The sequence below is a fragment of the Gadus morhua genome, chromosome 16, assembly GCF_902167405.1.
Source record: "Gadus morhua chromosome 16, gadMor3.0, whole genome shotgun sequence".
In the NCBI taxonomy this organism is placed as follows: Eukaryota; Metazoa; Chordata; class Actinopteri; order Gadiformes; family Gadidae; genus Gadus; species Gadus morhua.
In genome coordinates, this window is record NC_044063.1 from 27,599,278 (window position 1) to 27,618,493 (window position 19,216).

The 19,216-nt window shown below is 46.4% G+C and overlaps 1 protein-coding gene across 1 annotated transcript in view; it reads left to right on the forward strand.

The window, feature by feature from the left end:
- ttn.2 (titin, tandem duplicate 2) overlaps positions 1-19,216 on the forward strand; it is a 219,533-nt gene that overhangs the window by 140,925 nt on the left and 59,392 nt on the right. Inside the window, 25 exon segments of the mRNA XM_030381745.1 lie at positions 120-258; positions 486-649; positions 902-1,053; positions 1,170-1,326; positions 1,442-1,723; positions 2,527-2,826; positions 2,924-3,217; positions 3,344-5,348; positions 5,466-6,153; positions 6,326-6,590; positions 6,701-7,006; positions 7,009-7,026; positions 12,631-12,915; positions 13,031-13,330; positions 13,579-13,881; positions 14,730-15,005; positions 15,094-15,393; positions 15,481-15,783; positions 15,886-16,185; positions 16,381-16,668; positions 16,777-17,079; positions 17,519-17,821; positions 18,000-18,305; positions 18,392-18,679; positions 18,881-19,171. Coding sequence (XP_030237605.1) covers positions 120-258; positions 486-649; positions 902-1,053; positions 1,170-1,326; positions 1,442-1,723; positions 2,527-2,826; positions 2,924-3,217; positions 3,344-5,348; positions 5,466-6,153; positions 6,326-6,590; positions 6,701-7,006; positions 7,009-7,026; positions 12,631-12,915; positions 13,031-13,330; positions 13,579-13,881; positions 14,730-15,005; positions 15,094-15,393; positions 15,481-15,783; positions 15,886-16,185; positions 16,381-16,668; positions 16,777-17,079; positions 17,519-17,821; positions 18,000-18,305; positions 18,392-18,679; positions 18,881-19,171 — 8,616 coding nt within the window.

Here is a 19,216-nt window from a genome sequence, read left to right on the forward strand (position 1 = left end):
TCCTCTTCTCTATGTCTCATTCACTTTGGACTGGTTTGAAGATGCCCCAGTTTGAACAATGTGTTAGGACAGTGTCAGCAGCCTATGTAGGTTCTTAATCCTGTGCTACTTTATCCCAGAGGTCCCAGATGCCCCCAAGCAGCCTGTGGTAAAGGAGGTGTACCACAACACCGCCCTCATCAGCTGGGAGCCTCCTGCTGACGGAGGGAAACCCATCACTGGGTACAACGTGGAGAGGAAGGAGACCATGGCTAAAGGGTGAGGATGGAGATGATTGTAACCACGGGGATCATGATGACGTGATGGTTGCCGTGGGGATGATGATGATGCTGTGTTGGCAACAGGGGTGATGATGGTGGATTTGCAACCATGGTTATGATGTATCCATGTGACGGTTATAACCATGGTGGTGGTGGTGGTGATGATGATGATGGTAACCAGGGAGATTATGATGATGGTAACCATGGTGATGCTGTTCCTGTCAGATGGATCCGCTGTAACAAGGAGAAGATCCATGCCAGGGTTGAGTACTGGGTCCCAGATCTGCTGCAGGGCTGCGAGTACGAGTTCAGAGTCAGTGCCGAGAACGTTGTGGGAGTGGGAGACCCCAGCCCCGCCACCAAACCAGTGTTTGCTAAAGACCCCATTGGTAGGTGGACCATTAAAACTATAGATATACACGCTGTACCTACATACAATGTACTATCACTACATGTGCATATACTATAATATACTGTAAGTATACACCAAACCAGTGTTTGCTTAAGACCTCATGGGTAGCTAGACCTGCCCCAGGCTATTATTTGCATACACAGAACCTATAAACATAGATATACCTCTACAGCTAGTGATATTTGGATAGGTAGAAATGTGGGTAATAACGAGGTCTTGTCTATTCCAGTTCGTCCTAGTCCTCCCGTGAACCCAGAGGCCTTAGACTGGACCAAGGAGTCTGTGTCCCTGTCCTGGCAGCCTCCAAAGGACACCGGCAGGGGCAAGATCCTGGGATACCTGGTGGAGTTCCAGAAGGCCGGGGACGAGGAGTGGCTCAAGGTTTGATCTGTGATTGACACTCAAAGATTTAATCAATTAAACCAATGTGATCATTCTCTCCTCAAGACTGTGAGTGATCATTGAGAGATCTCTAAATCTCTACTGGTTGTCTTCAGGTGAACCAGACCCCAGACTCCTGCCAGGACACCAAGTTCAAGGTGATCAACCTGGAGGACGGGGGTCTGTACCGCTTCCGTGTCATTGCCGTCAATGCTGCTGGAGAATCTGAGGCTGCTAATGTGAAGGAGCCCGTCCGAGCTCAGGACAGATTCGGTGAGTCACCTCCTCTTGGTGATGTTCTGATAGCTCATTGTTTTAATCATAGTTTTGAAGATGAACACTAGCTTTGTTTGTGTGTTTCATCTCTTCTGACCCCTTGTGGTTACAGAGCCCCCAGAGCTGATCCTGGATGCAGCGATGACGCGTGAGGTGAAGGCCATGGCTGGAACTCACATCGTCCTGATGGCTGAGATCACTGGTAAACCCTTCCCTAGTGTCATCTGGAAGAAGAATGAGGCCGAGGTGCCCACCAGAGCTGACATCGAGGTCAACCAGAGTGCGACCAAGCTGGAGATGAGGTTCTGTAACCGTGACGACTGTGGAGATTACACCCTGACTGTGGAGAACCCGGCTGGATCCAAGACCGTGACCTGCACTGTCTTGGTCCTGAGTAAGAGACCCCCCAGATTACATGTTTCACTTTAGCTAGTTAAATAGGACATCATGTTAAACGCATTTCGTGATTGGAATAAGTGCAAAGATGAAGTAAAACATGTAAAAGTGCATTATGCCTTACTAAATATTAGGGCTGTCAGTTAAACGTGTTATTAACGGCGTTAACGCAAACCAATTTTGACTGCGTTCATTTTTTTAACGCACGATTAACGCAATTTATTATCATTATATATATATTTTTTTTTTCTTTGGCTCAAAACAAAGAAGCAGTAGCCTGACTGCTATGTTCAAGGAAGTATGTTTGTATGTTCATCGTTTAATTGCACTATAGGCTTTTTTTTGTATCGTCCTGTTTTGATCAGTATATGCCAATGTGGTTATCAATAAGAAAACATTTGCACAAGGCAAGCCGATGCACTTCTCCATGTTAATAAGAGCATTAAAATGAGAACAATTAATGGGACAAAGAAATCAAGGGATATTTAGCATAGAAAAAAGATTTGCGATCAATTCTGAGTTAACTATGACATCAATGCGATTAATCACGATTAAATATTTTTATCGCTGGACAGCACAACTAAATATATAAATTCTCCACATTATAGCAATAAAAAAATAGATAGTGCCATCTTGTGCAGGCATCCATCCTAAATGTCTAATAATATATTGTAAGCATGGGTGACTCTAGTGGGAATGGAAAGCCCTTCCAATTGCAGTGTTAATGCCTTGCTCTACAACTGGGGATTTGAATGCCTACGCTTGGCTGCCATGTTCTAACATGCTGCCTTTCTTTCCCAGATAAGCCCGGTCCCATTCAACACCTGCGTGTGACCGATGTGAGGAATGACTCCGCCTACCTGTCCTGGAAAGACCCAGAGGACAATGGCGGTGCCCGCATCACTAACTTTGTGGTGGAAAAGAAGGATGCAGCCTCGGCCCAGTGGGTGCCCGTCTGCTCCTCTTCTAAGAAGCGCAGCATTACGGCCAAACACCTGATGGAAGGAACATCCTACCTGTTCCGCGTGGCTGCTGAGAACCAGTATGGCAGGAGTGAATATGTGGAGACACCAAGGTCCATCAAGGCCATGAACCCCCTGTGTGAGTACTAACTGCACACTGGTGATCCATATGTATACATGGATAGGATACCTAGACAGATCGTTGGTCTGATGTAATATTTTCTTTGGCCCCTCAGTCCCACCTGGCCCACCTAAGGACCTGCATCACGTCGATGCTGACAAGACTGAGGTATGGCTGATCTGGAACTGGCCCGACCGCAATGGAGGAAGTAACATCACTGGCTTCTTGGTTGAGTACCAGGAGGAGGGAGAGAGGGAATGGGATGAGTGGAAGACAGTCAGTATCCCTGAAAGTCATGTGACTGGCCTGGAGGAGGGAAAGACGTATCGTTTCCGCGTGAGAGCTGAGAACGCCATTGGCCTCAGCAGACCCGACACCACCCTTCCTGTCCTATGCCAGGAGAAACTGGGTGAGACATCAAGAACCCTAACTTTATTTTCTTTGTAATTATGCCAACACAGATGTATTCACCTTCTTTTCATTTATAGAACTTCAGTGTAGTTAAAAAGCCTTCTTTGTGTCTTCGTTTGTCCAGTGGCTCCCATCGTTGAAGTGGACGTTAAGCTGATAGAGGGCATCACGGTCAAGGCTGGCACCACCATCAGGCTTCCAGCCATCATGAGAGGAATCCCAGTTCCCACTGCTAAGTGGTGCATCGAGGGAGAGGAGATCACCACAGAGGGGAATGTAAAGATAGACACTGACAACTTCTCTACTGTGCTCAGCATCAACGACTGTACCAGAAATCACACTGGGAGCTATCTGCTGACAGTGTCCAACCCAGCCGGAAGCAAAACCGTGGGGCTCAGTGTGACCGTTCTGGATGTTCCCGCTGCTCCCATTGGACCCCTGAATATCCTGGAGGTGACACCAGACTCCATGGAGATCGAATGGCGTCCTCCAAAAGATGATGGAGGTAGCCCAGTTATCAATTACATCGTTGAGAAGAGAGAATCCAACAAGGAGTCCTGGGGAGGAGTAAGCTCTGGTAGCACCGCCAACATACTCAAGATCTCCCGTCTGCAGAAGGGAGTTGAGTATGTGGTCCGAATCCGTGCTGAGAATAAAATGGGTATTGGTGCTGCGCTGGAGAGCATGCCCACCGTCGCCCAGCACTCATTTGAGGCCCCAAGCCACCCTGGTAAACCACATACGTCAGATATCGCAGAGGACGCAGTCACGGTTGGCTGGACCATGCCTTTGGCTGATGGTGGCAGCCAGATCACTGGCTACCTAATTGAACGCCGACACATCGGAGGCAAGTGGATCCGTGTGAACAAGACGCCCTGCAAGGACCTCAGGTACAGAGTTCTGGGCCTGTTTGAGGGCAACAACTATGAGTTCAGAGTTTTTGCTGAAAATATTGCTGGATACAGTGGTCCCTCTCCCATCTCGGACCCCTGCAAGCCTTGCAGGCCCATCACTGTGCCAAGCCACCCTATCAACCCCAAGGTCAAGGACTACAGCAAATCGACAGCTGACCTGGTGTGGTCAAAACCTAACAAAGATGGAGGTAGCCCCATCTTGGGCTACACAGTGGAGATGAAGAAGGCTGATAGTGAGGAGTGGAAGAAGGTTAACCTGGATGACTTCATCAAACAGTGTGCCTACAGAGTCAAGGCCCTGGAGGAAGGGCAAGAATATAGGTTCAGAGTCTTTGCTTCCAATATGATTGGAGATGGAGAATCCCGGGAGATCGCAGAGTCCACCATTGCTCAGGACATCCTCATTCCTCCTGAAATAGAGATTGAGGCTTCCTGCCGTGAGCATCTCACTGTGCGCGCTGGACACAACATCAACATCACAGGGTACATCAAGGCTCGTCCAGACCCTGAGATCCTGTGGTCCAAGGGAGAGACTGTTTTGGAAAATACCAAACGTATCACCATCACCCAGAACCTCCCAGTGGTCCACATGAAAATCAAGGAGGCCACCAGAGCCGACCATGGCCAATTCATCTTAAAGGCATCCAACGAGGGTGGTGAGGCCTCCTGCATCATCACAGTCAACGTCCTGGACCGACCTCTCCACTGTCAGAACCTCCACCTCACATATGCCACCAAGGGCTCCTGTATGATTAACTGGGAAGCTCCAATAGACAACGGTGGCTCTGAAATCACCAACTACATTGTGGAGTGCCGTGAGCCTAGCGTCAGCATGTGGTCTATGATCTCATCTACCTGCACCAACCGCATGATCAAGGCCAAGCTTATGGAAGGGCATGAATACCTATTTCGTGTCTGTGCTGAGAACAAGATGGGCCCAGGGCCAACTGTTGAGACCAAGACACCCCTGCTGGCCATCGACCCCATTGAGAAACCTGGAGAGCCTGAGAATTTCAGGGCCACTGATATCGGCAAAAACCACGTGTACCTCAGATGGAGGAAGCCTGATTATGATGGCGGCAGCCACAGCATCTCCTACAACCTGGAGTATAAGGTAAAGGATGGCGAGGAGTGGGAGGAACTCAACGCTGGCCCTCTCAACAACACATTCCTCATGGCCGACAAGTGCACTGAGAACCAGATCTATACATTCAGGTCAGTTGCGACATTGGTACTGTGGCTGTTTTAACTATATACAGGTTTAGCCTAATCTAACGTCTTATTTATGTTTATGATTTTATAACGTGTCTGATTGATTCTTTTTTTATTTAGGGTGCAGACAGTCAATGAGGGTGGAGAGAGTGACTGGGTGAAGCTCTGTGATATATTGGTGAGGGAAGAGATCCAGAAGCCAGTGATCGACCTGAAGCAGGTAGGATCAGTGACTGTGAAGGCTGGAGAGTCTGTCAGGATGGAGGCTGGCCTGAGAGGAAAGCCCCAACCAGAGGTCAAGTGGGTCAAGGACAAAGCAACAGGAGACAACCCCAGAATGAGCTACGAGACAGGGGCCGACTACTCCAAGTTCCTCTTGACAAAGTCGAAACGTACAGACACCGGCAAGTATGTGGTCAGTGCCACCAACTCAGCTGGCACCTTCACAGCATATGCTAACATCAACGTGTTGGACATCCCCGGGCCTGTAAGGAACCTCAGGGTTACTGGGATTGGAGCTGACAAGTGCAGGGTGATCTGGGACAATCCTGAGGACGACGGTGGATGTGAGGTGGACAGCTTCATTCTGGAGAAGTGTGAGACCAGAAGAATGGTCTGGTCTACATACTCTGCCTCTGTGGTAACTCCTTACTGCAACGTTACCCGCCTGGTGGAGGGCAATGAGTACATCTTCAGAGTGAGAGCTGAGAACAAGATGGGTACAGGACCAGCCATAGAGAGCAAGCCTGTCACGGTCAAGACCCAGTTCAACAAACCTGGACCTCCCGAGGCCCCTGAGGTCTCAAAGGTAAGATAACTCATCCCTGTTGTAGAGTCTTTACAGGGTAGGGATGCCGAAGGGAACTCACAAAACACTTTTGTTTAACACTGCAAAAGTAAAACACTTTCCAGTTTTCATCAATGATACCATAATGCTACTCATAAATAGTGGGACTGACAGCTGTGTGCTTCTCTTCAAGGTTGGCAAAGAGGAGATGACTGTTGTCTGGGCTCCCCCAGAGAACGATGGAGGAAAGTCGATCACCGGGTACATCCTGGAGAGGAAGGAGAAGAGAGCTGTGCGCTGGGTTCCCTGCACCAAGAGTACAATCACAGAGAGACGCATGAAGGTGACCAACCTCATCCCCAACCATGAGTATCAGTTCAGGGTCAGGGCTGAGAACGAGGTGGGCCTGGGAGAGCCCAGCAAGCCCTGCAGACCCGTGGCTGCCAAAGATCCAATCGGTGGGTATTCAATGAGAAAAACATCGATAAGTTATTACCTGTATATTGCATTTATTATCTTGACAAATTTATTATGAATAATGATAATCTATTATATTATCTGTACACAGAGCCCCCGGGCCCCCCTGCATTCCTGAAGGTGGCCGACAGCACCAAGACCTCCATCACTCTGAGCTGGTCCAGACCTGTGTACGATGGTGGTGCTCCCATCATCAACTACAGCCTGGACCTGAGGTTGAAGACCGATGCCGACCCAGAGAATCCCTCTGTGGGCTGGAAGAGGATCGACACCCACGGCCCACTGGTCCTCACAGAGTTCACCATCGGACAGCTGGACGAGAAGCTGGAGTATGACTTTAAGGTGTCTGCGCAGAACCAGATGGGCTGGGGACGCCATGCTTACCTGAGGGAAGCTGCCTCCCCAAAGAGATCCTGGGTGAGACTTTTGTTCATTTGCGCTATCACAATTTCCTGCAAATATTGTTGCACAATTGTTATTGATGGATGAGAAGATATGACCTGGCTCTTAAAGGCCTACCTGCAGGTTAACCGGAAGTTTTGATTAATGGGTACATAAAGCACTCAAAATATGTATATCATTCATAAAATGTCTCCAAAATAGTGTTAAAGTCCAGTTTTTCTCGTTTTTGGCAGTAACAGGTATTTTCTAACGCCATTCGGCGATGACGTCACGTTGGGGAGACGTGGTGGAAGGTAGCCTCAGCCTAGTACTTGAACTATGGCATCTAAGAGGTGGCAAGAACCACAAATAACATGTATGATGGCCAGTGTTGGTAATAACGCAGTTTAAAAGAACGGCGTTAGGTAAAGCCGTTATTTCTTCAGTAACGGGGTAATCTAACTAATTACTAATTCCGTCGTTACAACGCCATTACTGTTACTGTACGAAGAATGCAATGCGTTACTATGAATTGATTGAATAAACTGCGTAATCCGAACGAACCCCTGGCTCCAAACAGAAACTGCTAGTGAGGAGACTGGGTGGGTTAACAACGAGATAAGTGATTATGATTGGCTAAGGCAGAGTCATGATTCATGGTAGCCAATTGGAGCCAGTGTTTTTACACACAAGCCAGGACACGCGCGCCAAACACACAGGCAAACGCACACACCAAACAGATTCGATGAAGCAGCAGAAATGGCAAGTCCGGAGCAATCCGATGAAAGGTTGGCATTTTCTGTAGTATTCGGCAGATGTTCCACAGCCTTTGCAACCAAGCAAATGGAAATTCAGGCCCCATCCACACTATCCCGGGTAAATGTAAAAACGCAAATCCGCAATGAAAATGATCTCCGTCCACACTATCGTTTTCATATCGTTTTCGGAATGTTTTGCATCCATGTTCCACACTGAAATTATTTTGATAAACAGTTGTGTCATGGTTACGTAGCTCCGCCACGCCTCTCTGTTTAGATTACAGGCGCGCGATCAGCTGATATTTACAGTTCAGTGATTCCCCCAGTACTGTGCGGTTAAGGCGGCCGCCTTAACAACAATAGGGCCCCGCCTTGACTACCAATGTATATAAAAAAATAATGTATATATTTTTTTTATTAAATATTTCTTAATTGCTATGCATTAACAAAGTAGGAAACTCTCGTAGGTAAAGAAAACATACTTCCATCAGGTGTAAAAAATAAAGATCAATAATGCATCAGTAATACTGTTACAACAATGGTCGTGCCATAAGGCTTTTTGAATAGAATTGACCCCCCCCCCCCGCTCCGGGAATTCCTTGACTAAGACATTTTCTTGGGGAAACACTGCAGTTGATCAGCTGGTTAATCATTTTCGACCCGGTCTTGTCCAGAAACGCCAAGAACATCAAGTGCAGCGCTTGCATCCAGCGTTGGAGCGATGAATATGTTTGAGCCAATATGTCAAGTTGTTTCTGGAGATAAATTAGCTAAACCAGCTTGTGGCAGTGTCATGGCAACCGAACGTCTTCGTTTCTGAAAGCCTCTGTCTACCCTGTCCCAACTACCACACGAACCCAGCGTTCTCACATTTATCCACCTCAGCGATCGTTTTCGAAAAGCATCGTTTTCGGTGTCGGAGTTCTCAGTTTTAGTGTGGACGGAAGGGCTAAACTGATAAATATTTATGCGTTTGTAGATTTACCCGGGTTAGTGTCGACGGGGCCTCAGTTGGAAGCATATCAGGGCCTTGATTGCAGTTCAACCATTTAACACATTAAGGCCAAGTGAAAACTGCTTAGAAAAATCCAGATTCTTTGACATATAGCAACTTTCTTTTTTTCACAGTAACGCAAATAGTTACTTTCCCTGGTAACTAGTTACTTTTATTATAGAGTAATTCAGTTACTAACTCAGTTACTTTTTGGAACAAGTAGTGAGTAACTATAACTAATTACTTTTTTAAAGTAACGTTTCTAACACTGATGATGGTCCACAGCCGTATAATTTCGAACCTGTCAGACGTGAGAGGGCGAATGAGGAATTGCCGAGATCTGATGGCGGTCAAAGCCAATTAAATGCATGGTCAGAGGAGAATGAGTGGAGAGTTGCTATCATTTAGCAAAGCAGCAACGAGCGCTGGAGCTAGTCAATGAACAGCAGCGTATACAATAACAAGACTTTTATTTATGTCAGTGAATAGCACCGACTGAAAGTCAACGATATCTTTATATCTAGTGACAGCGATTATGTCGTTCAGATAAGTTCCGGTAAACTTAGTCAGAAGATCTAGAAATAGGAGGCATAATGCTAGCTATGGGCTAACTTGCCAGTCCCACCTGTGAAATCCCCCCAGAAAATCCCAAATTAAATCTTACCCCAATCAGATTTCCGATTAGTTATCCCACGTTTGGATGGTAGCCTACTAGCTCCAGTAACAACATCTTTGCCTAGTGTTTTATTTTACCCAGTGTGCGAAATACCCGTCAATATTCGGGGGTCCCCATCTCCCGAATTTTGTGCAATACGATATACATTTTGCAGTAGGCCTATAACATTACAATAGTTCATCGATGCAAGACAATCAGTATTTAGCCTACATGACAAAACACACGCACACACACATTCTTTGATAATCCAATAAGCTCTATATTTTAAAGCAACACTGACATAGGAGGCTGCATTGGCTAAAGTTGTTTGGATGCATGTTGATTTATAACAAGGAGAGGAAAAGTTGTGCATTACAATGCAAACACAACAATAATTGGCTCCAATCTGGCACACTTAGAAGAGCAATCAACTGAATAAATGGCAGTAGGCCTATAGCCTATCAGACACACAATCAGTGCACTTGCATAGGGGTTGGAATTGATAAGTTTTTATCAATATCAATGCCATTGTCGATTCTTCCTATCGATCCAATTCCTTATCAATTCTCTTACAGATTCCTGAGTAGTTCATTGAGTGGCAAAAAAGAGTTCTACAGTCTTCTGCACCAAAAGTAACCATTTTAACCAACCAACCTGACGCAGTCTATTCATACGCCGGTAAACAAACCCCGAGAAGCCCAATCCCTACGAAAGCTCCCCGCGCTACGGCCATCCGGAGGTGCACAGAGCTTTTGGCCGTGATATTATTATACAATTATATTATATTATATTATATACTATCATATAAAGAGCTCCAGGAGTCGCAAACGGCAACATTCACTTTCTCCTCCATGCGGCAGTTCACCCCGGACTGCACTGCACTGAGTTGGCCGGTTGAACGCTGATTGGCTCTTACGTTACACATGTCACTCAGTGGCCAGGCTGTTGAATGCCGATTGGCTGTCATCACGCGAATGTCACGTCAAAGTTTAAATATCTTTATTAAATATCCCCCTAATTCCATGCTTGGTAGACAAATGCTTTAGCATGTTGCTGGTGTTTGCACCCTTACACGAAATGATAGCATTGCACTGATTACATACGGCAGAATTTTCATTGCGTTTGGTGAAATGGAGCCAGACTTGCGATCGCTTCTTACTCTCCACGATGCTGCCTTGTTGTTTGAAGGTTGTCGGCGCGCGCAGGGTCGTCGCAAAATTTTTGCGTAAACCGGAAAACGTGGTGCGGAATCATTAAGAAGAATCGATAACGTTGGAGGCGTACGATACCGATGGAATTGGTTAGTTGGAACCGGTTCTGAGTAGGAACCGGTTCTCGATTCCCACCCATACACTTGCAAATGAGGTGTGACATTATTTAACCATCAATAAACCACAAATACGACCAGACAGATGTACATTAACCACATACACAAAGCACATCGTCCAACCCGGCGGATGCTGACAGACCGCCCATAACAAGCCAAACATCACCAAGGCGGGTGTGCTCTATCACTATCGCACGCCCTTGCACAATCACTCCAACTTATCCAACTCCAAGGCTCTTTCACTAAGACCACAACTAACCACACAGCCTTCATAACCATGCAGTATGCCGATGCAAAACAATCCGTTTTATCATCAACATTCAGTCACTGCAAAGATTTAAAGACTAGCCTCTTACCATAAGTTAGAATTAGAGCTGTCAGTTAAACGCGTTATTAACGGCGTTAACGCAAACCAAATTTAACGGCGTTAATTTTTTTTATCGCGCGATTAACGCAATTATTTAAAAAAAAAAAAAACTTTTTTTTTTTTTTTTTCTTAGGCTCAAAACAAAGAAGCAGTAGCCTGACCGCTATGTTCAAATGACATTTGTTCAAAGCAGTCGTTTAATTGCACTATAGGCTCTTTTTTTGTATCGTCCTGTTTTGATCAGTGTATGCCAATGTTGTTATCAATAAAAAATCATTTGCACAAGGCAAGCCGATGCACTTCACCATGTTGATAAGAGAATTAAAATGAGAAGAATTATGGGACAAAAAAATCAAGGGATATTTAGCATAGAAAAATAATTTGTGATTAATCGCGATTAATTAGAGTTAACTATGACATTAATGCGATTAATCACGATTAAATATTTTAATCGCTTGACAGCTCTAGTTAGAATGGACCCAAAGTGTGTGATTGATACAGTCTGGTTTAGCTTTTGCTTGCTATCCGTTTTTAGTATGACTTCTCAACATTACGTCTTTCTTCTGTTAGGCGCCCATGGCTAATTTGCATACGAGCACAGTACTGGCTGGCTCCGCAAGGCAAATAATAGAACATATTTAATTATCTTTCTATCTGTCTGTCTGTCTGTCTGTCTGTCTGTCTGTCTATCAACGCATGTTTCTAGTTTTAATGTGATGTATTTTGTGTATGTCCAGTCAGACTTGTTGTCTCCCGTGTTCTGTGTGGTCTTGTAGGCTATACTGTCCTGTGTGAGCCGAATCACCTGAATGAATTCCAGACGATTTGTGTCGTTCAGTAATAATAAAGACTTGACTAGGCGATCTATCTATCTAGGCTATTAATTAACAATTATTTGCCGAAGGCGCAGTGAATAGTGGGGAATAGCCCACTATTCACCACTCCCTTCTGCGGCTATTCCTCACTATTCATGGAGCCTGAGGTGAATAATTGTTAATTAAATGTTTTAGTATATACTACACGTGAACACTCCACAAATAAACAAGATAATAATACGATATATTTGTTTTTATTAGCAGTTTATTTGTGGTTATTAGCGGACATTTTGCGATGAAACCAATATCGAGTTGGAGATGTCAATCATGGGATATTGCCCAATATGCAGAGATAGCGAACCAATCAAATTGCGCCATTTTAGGAGGTTCACGTGTAGCATATACTAACTACATATAATATCTATGTATTTATCAGTATAATCTGCTGAACACTCTCTTACTAGTCTCTACTCTCAAGGGCCTCAATGCGGCTTTGGTTCATGTCTGCCAACATGACATCATGCAATGCATTCTGGGGGAAATGAGAATCAATAGCAATCCGCTAAAATTGTTCCTACTTTTTTGTATTGCATTCCGTATTGTGATACCTAAAAACATTAAATACAATGGATAACACTTTACATTTTTATCACCAACAAGCAAATTGCACAAATTTGTTGGGAAATAAACCCTGCAATACGGCCTTTAATGTGTTTCATGACAGAGGCCCCAGAGATCGACCTGGACGCCAGTCTAAGGAAGGGCTTGTCTGTCAGGGCCGGCTGTCCCATCAGGCTGTTTGCTGTCACCAGAGGCCGACCTGCACCAAAGGTGACCTGGAAGCGCATGGGTGTGGACAACGTGGCCCGCAGGGGTCACGTTGATCAGGTGGACTCCATGTCCTTCCTGGTCATTCCTGAGAGCACCAGAGAGGATTCTGGAAGATACTCTCTGTCCCTCTCCAATTCTTCTGGAGAGAAGGCTGTGTTCGTCCGTGTCAAAGTCCTTGGTAAGAAACAGCGTTTTATTGATTCTAGAGCTGTTGTAAAATACAACTATAAACACCTCTACAGCAGTGTTAACTGTTAGGCTCCTTCACGGACCATGTATTGTGTGATTGACAGATACTCCTGGACCTGTTGGCGGTCTGGACGCTACTAATGTCACCAAGACGACAGCTCAGCTATCCTGGCTTCCTCCGGAGAATGATGGCGGCAGTCAGATCCTCAATTACATTGTGGAGAAGCGTGAGGTGGACAGGAAGACCTGGAACAAGTGCAGCGAGGATCTGAAGAAGACCAGCTTCAAGGTCACCAATATGAGCCCTGGCATGGATTACTACTTCAGAGTCATGGCCTGCAACAAGTACGGCATCGGACTCCCTCAGGATTCCCCTAGGTCGTACCTGGCTGTGGACCCCATCAGTAAGTCTGCCACTGCTCAGGGAGCGTGGAAACTATGCTGATTCTTTTAATGTTTCCAAGATGTGGCCAAAGACAATTGGAAAAAACGGTCAAAAAAAAACATTTCAATTTATATATTTTAAATGAAAGAAAGCCAACTCTTTCACATAATTTTTCTACTGGCTAATTATTTACAAATTGTTTTTGATGAGTGTAGTCTTAAACATAACTTGAATTCCTCTGTTCCTAATCATGATCCATGTCAACAGGTGAACCCGACCCACCTAAGAAGATGGAAGTGTTGGAAATCACCAAGAACAGTGCCACGCTGGGCTGGCTGAAGCCCCTCCGAGACGGAGGAGCCAAGATTAACGGCTATGTGGTGGACTACCAGGAAGATGGCTCTGCCGAGGGCAAGTGGACCCCATACTCTGTGGTCAAAGACATGACCATTGTTGTGGTTGGGCTGAAGGAGGGAACCAAGTACAAGTTCAGGGTCGCTGCCAGGAACTCAGTGGGCGTCAGCCTGGCCCGAGAGGCGGAGGGCGTGTTTGAAGTCAAGGAGCAGCTCAGTAAGTTCACATGCACTTCTCGCACAAACCTCACCTGCACACTACATACACGGTAAAAAGGCACACCATTACAAAAATATGACATGCAAAATCTTCATCTTGGCCCGTGAGATCAGGTTTAACCTCTTCATCCAGAGTCTGCATGGAGTCCCCTCCCCCCAAATGCAAAGGCCTTGTAAGGCATCTGAACAAATGAGAAAGCATTCTTGTGACACAGCCCTAGCCCTGATTCTCTTTTACTTTATCATAACCATTGTTACCTACGATGGAGGAAAGTCCATCAACGGCATCAGCAACAGCTCAAAGTTGTGTTTAATCTGATAAAACCACCATCAATTGATAATCCAGTGTCCAGGCACCATTTGGAAACCACACATGGTGTTGACAATCAATGTATAGGAGTTTCACACGAAGCATCAACATCGCCATTGATTAGAACACATGATCTTGTCTTATCACATAATTCTTTAATTAGTTTGCATTGGATTTGTTGTTTTTACTATTTTAAAAAATGTAATCCTAGACGTACCTCTCTGTATTCTATCTCTACATTAACCCAGGTACTCATAAGATGCTATGCTATGGCCCTTGCGGGGTTACCAAAATATATTTATTCACTAAATGTATTTCAGAAAGAAATTAAATCTTCCATTGATGATGTGTTTTATTTACTTGCACAATTTCACTGGTTATCTTTTGTTGGTATCAAGATTACTTATTATAGCTGTTGCAGTAGGGAGACTCTATTAACAATGGGCATTTTATTCTTCAGAAAAATACGAGGAAGCCAAGGGATGACGAGGTTAAAGGAACAGGGCTGTAACTTTTTCTTCCCTTTCTGTAACCAGTGGCCCCTAAGATCATCATGCAGGACATTGTGACAGTGAGGGCTGGATCTAAGATGGTGGTTGAAGCCATCGTGGCTGGGAAACCGGCTCCATTCTGCAAATGGAAACAAGGGAGCGAGGACATCCTGACCTCCGACCGCCTGTCAGTGGTGAAGACTCTGACCACCTGCACTTTGTCCATCAAGAATGTAACCAGGGCTGACAGTGGCTACTACAGCCTGTCTGCTGTAAACAGCACATCCAGCATCAACCAGATCATCAAAGTGGTGGTCATGGGTCAGTAGTACCCATAACTATAAGTCTCAGTCTGGTATATTTGAGTGTTAGCAGGTGATTTAACCGGCTTGCCCTCTTTTCTTCCCAGACATCCCTGGTCCGCCCGAAGGACCCCTGGAGGTCACAGAGCTGGACATGGATGCCTGCACCCTGCTCTGGAACCCTCCACAGGAGGACGGAGGCAGCAACATTACCAACTACATCATTGAAAAGTGTGATGTGAGCCAGGGAGACTGGCTCACCGCCTCCATCGCCTGCACCAAATGCAGTTTCCGTGTAGTCAAACTCACCCCTGGGAAAGAGTATGCCTTCCGTGTTCGCGCTGAGAACCGCCTCGGCATCTCCCAGCCCATCTATTCAGAGAAGACCATCGCCAGATATCCTTTCGGTGAGTTGTTTATTTGGTCTTCCTAATAATAATAATTCTGTACAAATTATTGAAAGGTATATATTATACTGTTGTCTTATTTCCCAGATCCTCCAAGTGAGCCCAGAAGCTTCCAGGTCAATAAGATCAACAAGGATTTTGTCATTGTGTCCTGGGAGAAGCCCAGCAGCGACGGGGGCAGCCCCATCACCGGCTACTGCATCGAGAGGAAGGAGAGGAACAGCCTGCTCTGGGCCAAGGCCAATGAATCGGTGGTGAAATCCACCCAGTATACCTGCTTTGGCCTTATCGAGGGCCTGGAGTACACCTTCAGAGTGTCTGCCATCAACCAGGCTGGACAGGGCTTGCCCTGCAAACCATCCGACTTCGTTACAGCCAGGACAGCCGTCGGTATGCACTAGCCCTGTGTGAAAGGGGCATTCCCCTATTTGTTCATCTGCTGTGGTGTCTTAGGGTTTATGAAATATATCTGTATCTCTTTGTTCCCTCCAGACCCACCAGGTAAACCAGAGCCCATGGACGTCACCAAGACCACCGTCTCGTTGGTCTGGAGCCGTTCAAGAAACGACGGAGGCAGCAAGCTGATTGGCTACTACGTGGAGTACTGCAAGATGCCTGAGGATAAGTGGACGCGCTGCAATGCTAACTGCATGAACATCCAGACAGAGGACTACGTAGTGACTGGCCTGCAGGAGGGACAGCAGTACCTGTTCCGCATCATCGCCAAGACAGCCATCAACATCAGCCAACCCTCGGAGCTGTCCGACCCCATCCCTGTGTTTGCAGAGAATGGTACGCTGTCATCACTTCCTGCTGTTTGGTGCAGGCAGTTTTTTTTATGGTTTAATACAAGTGATTTTATAAGGAAACTTATTTTGTGAGTGTGTTTGAATCATTAAAAAAAATATTTGAAACAAAGCACTGAGATCATCTGTTACATATGCTACCTTGAACATCAATTAATGCAGTTGTTCCTCTGTCCCTTAGTTACCCCCCGTGTAGAGCTAGGTGTCAACATGAAAAACCTGATCGTGGTGAAGGCTGGAGATAACGTCTTCCTGGACGCTGAGGTATTCGGTAAGCCTCTTCCCAAGGTGAGCTGGAAGAGAGATGGGGCACCTCTTGTCCTGGCTGAAGGCATGAAAACGAGTCAGAAGAAACATGTCCATCTGCTGGAGCTCTACTCCGTCGCCAGGAAGGAGTCTGGGGACTACACCATCACTGCTGAGAATATCAATGGCTCCAAGTATGCCACAATCAAGGTCAAGGTGTTAGGTACGATCTCCCCCCTATCGCGACAACATTGGCTGACTTACTAGCACTAAGTACTATGAACTTGATCAGGGTTAAATGTATACTTAAATGATTTGGGTCTCCCTTCAGACAAACCAGGTCCTCCCGCCTCGGTGAGGATCGGGAAGGTGTTTTCTGACCACGTGCGGCTCCGCTGGGAGCCGCCCCTAGCCGACGGTGGTTCTGAGATCACCAACTACATCATCGACAAGAGGGAGACCAGCAGGGCCAACTGGGCGCTGGTCAGCTCAAACATCCACGGCCACTCCACCGACAGCAACGTGGAGAAACTTATCGAGGGCCACGAGTATGAGTTCCGAGTCAGTGCTGAGAACCAGTATGGTGTGGGAGACACCGTCATGGCCGGCCCCGTCATGGTCAAGAACCCATACGGTAATAACATGCATAACTAATGCTCTCAAGAGATATGCACCATTAGAGATGATGTTTGCGGATAGAGAGACAGCTGTTAAATAGGGTGTAGGGATAGAATGTACATCTGTTGGATAGGGTGTAGGGATAGACTGCCTAGAGGTACAGCTGTTAGGATGTATGGATAGAGTGTACAGCTGTTATGATGTCGGGATACAATGTAAAACTAAAGGGTTTAGAGATAGACCGTACAGCTGTTCAGGTGTAGGGATAGACTGTTCAGCTGTTAGGGTGTAGGGATAGACTGTACAGCTGTTAGATAGAGTGTAGGGATAGGCTGTACAGCTGTAAGATAGAGTCTATGGTGAGATTGTACAGCTGTGAGATAGGATTTAGGGATACACACTCAGCTCTTGGATCATCTGCTGATGCCCTCCTGGTTGTGTTTCTCTCCCTCCAGATGTACCAGGTCCATGTGAGCCCCCAATCATCACTAACATCACCAAGGACTCCATGACGGTCAGCTGGAAGGTCCCTGCCATCGACGGCAAGGCCACCATCCTGGGATACATGTTAGAGAAACGTGAGGCCACGGAGCTGACCTGGGCCAAGGTTAACCGCAGACCTGTAATCGACCGGACCATCAAGGCTGTCCAGCTGACCGAAGGGTCAGAGTACGAGTTCAGAGTCATTGCCATGAACAAAGCCGGCCTTGGAAAACCCAGTGATGCCTCTAATGCCGCCCTGGCTGTTGACCCTGTCTGTAAGTCCAATAGTTTGCCCTTAATTATACCCTTTTACAATTGTGTCTTCTGCATGACAATTCATTATAATTTATATTATGAGTAGTAGTAGTGGACTTGTCGTGCTAGTGATAGATAGCAGTACCATATATTGGTCAACATAATTCATATCAATGTAATCCCCCCTGCCTATTCTAGATCCTCCTGGCCCCCCTGCCTTCCCCAAGGTGTTTGATTCCACCAAGAGTTCCATCAGTTTGACTTGGACCAAACCAGCTTACGATGGGGGTTGTGAGATCATTGGATACCTGGTAGAGTGCAAGCGTGCTGAGGCTGAGGACTGGACCAAGTGCAATGTTCCCAAAAAGCTCCAGGCCACTAAGTTCCTGATGACTGGCCTGTTGGACAGCACTGAGTACCAGTTCAGAGTGACAGCTGTTAACAAGATTGGATACAGCGAGCCCAGCGAGGTCCCAGGGAACCACATGCCAAAGGACATCCTCAGTAAGTTAAATTGCCTTTTGATCAGCGTCAGCAAATGGTTGTAGGCTCTATGCTCTAATAAGAGGACACTGTGCTCTGTCCTGCAGTCGCTCCAGAGGCTGAACTGGACGCTGACCTGCGTAAAGCCTTGGTCCTGAGAGCGGGCGTCACCATGAGGCTCTATGTTCCCCTGAGAGGACGACCCGCCCCAAAGGTCACCTGGACCAAGGTTGGTGCCAATCTGAAGGACAGGCAGGGGGTTCTCATCAAGACCTCTGAGTGGGACACGCTGCTGATGATTGAAGACGTCACCAGATATGACGCCGGGAAGTACGTCTTGTCCCTGGAAAACAGCAGCGGCTCAAAGAGCTACACTATCATCGTCAAGGTCCTCGGTAAGAGCAATTCATTCAACTATTAGAGGCTTCAAGCTATTCCACTGATGGTTTCTAAATACAATTATTTAACTGCAAGATGAAGACATGAAACTTTTTGAAGGTCTTCAAACTATTCTGACTTGTAGGGTATAACACCCCCTAAGCATATTTCTCACTGTTCAGTTAAAAGGACATAGCATAAACATGTTCCTCTCTTAGCAACTCCTGGACCTCCAGCCAACCTGGTTGTCAAGGAGACATCTAAAAGCCATGCCTTCATCACCTGGGAACCCCCTCTGATCGATGGTGGAAGCCCAGTGAAGAGCTACATTGTGGAAAAGCGTTTGGCAGAGAGAAAGGCGTGGACCTGTGTTGCTACAGAATGTCCAAAGACCTCGTTCAGGATCACTAACCTGGAAGGGGGGCAGGCCTACTGCTTCAGGGTTCTAGCGGAGAATGTCTACGGCATCGGAGAGGGCTGTGAGACGGCCGGCTCTGTCAGAGCCTCAGGTAGAACCACACGGATCAATTTGGTTTAGTGTGTTAGACTGCACA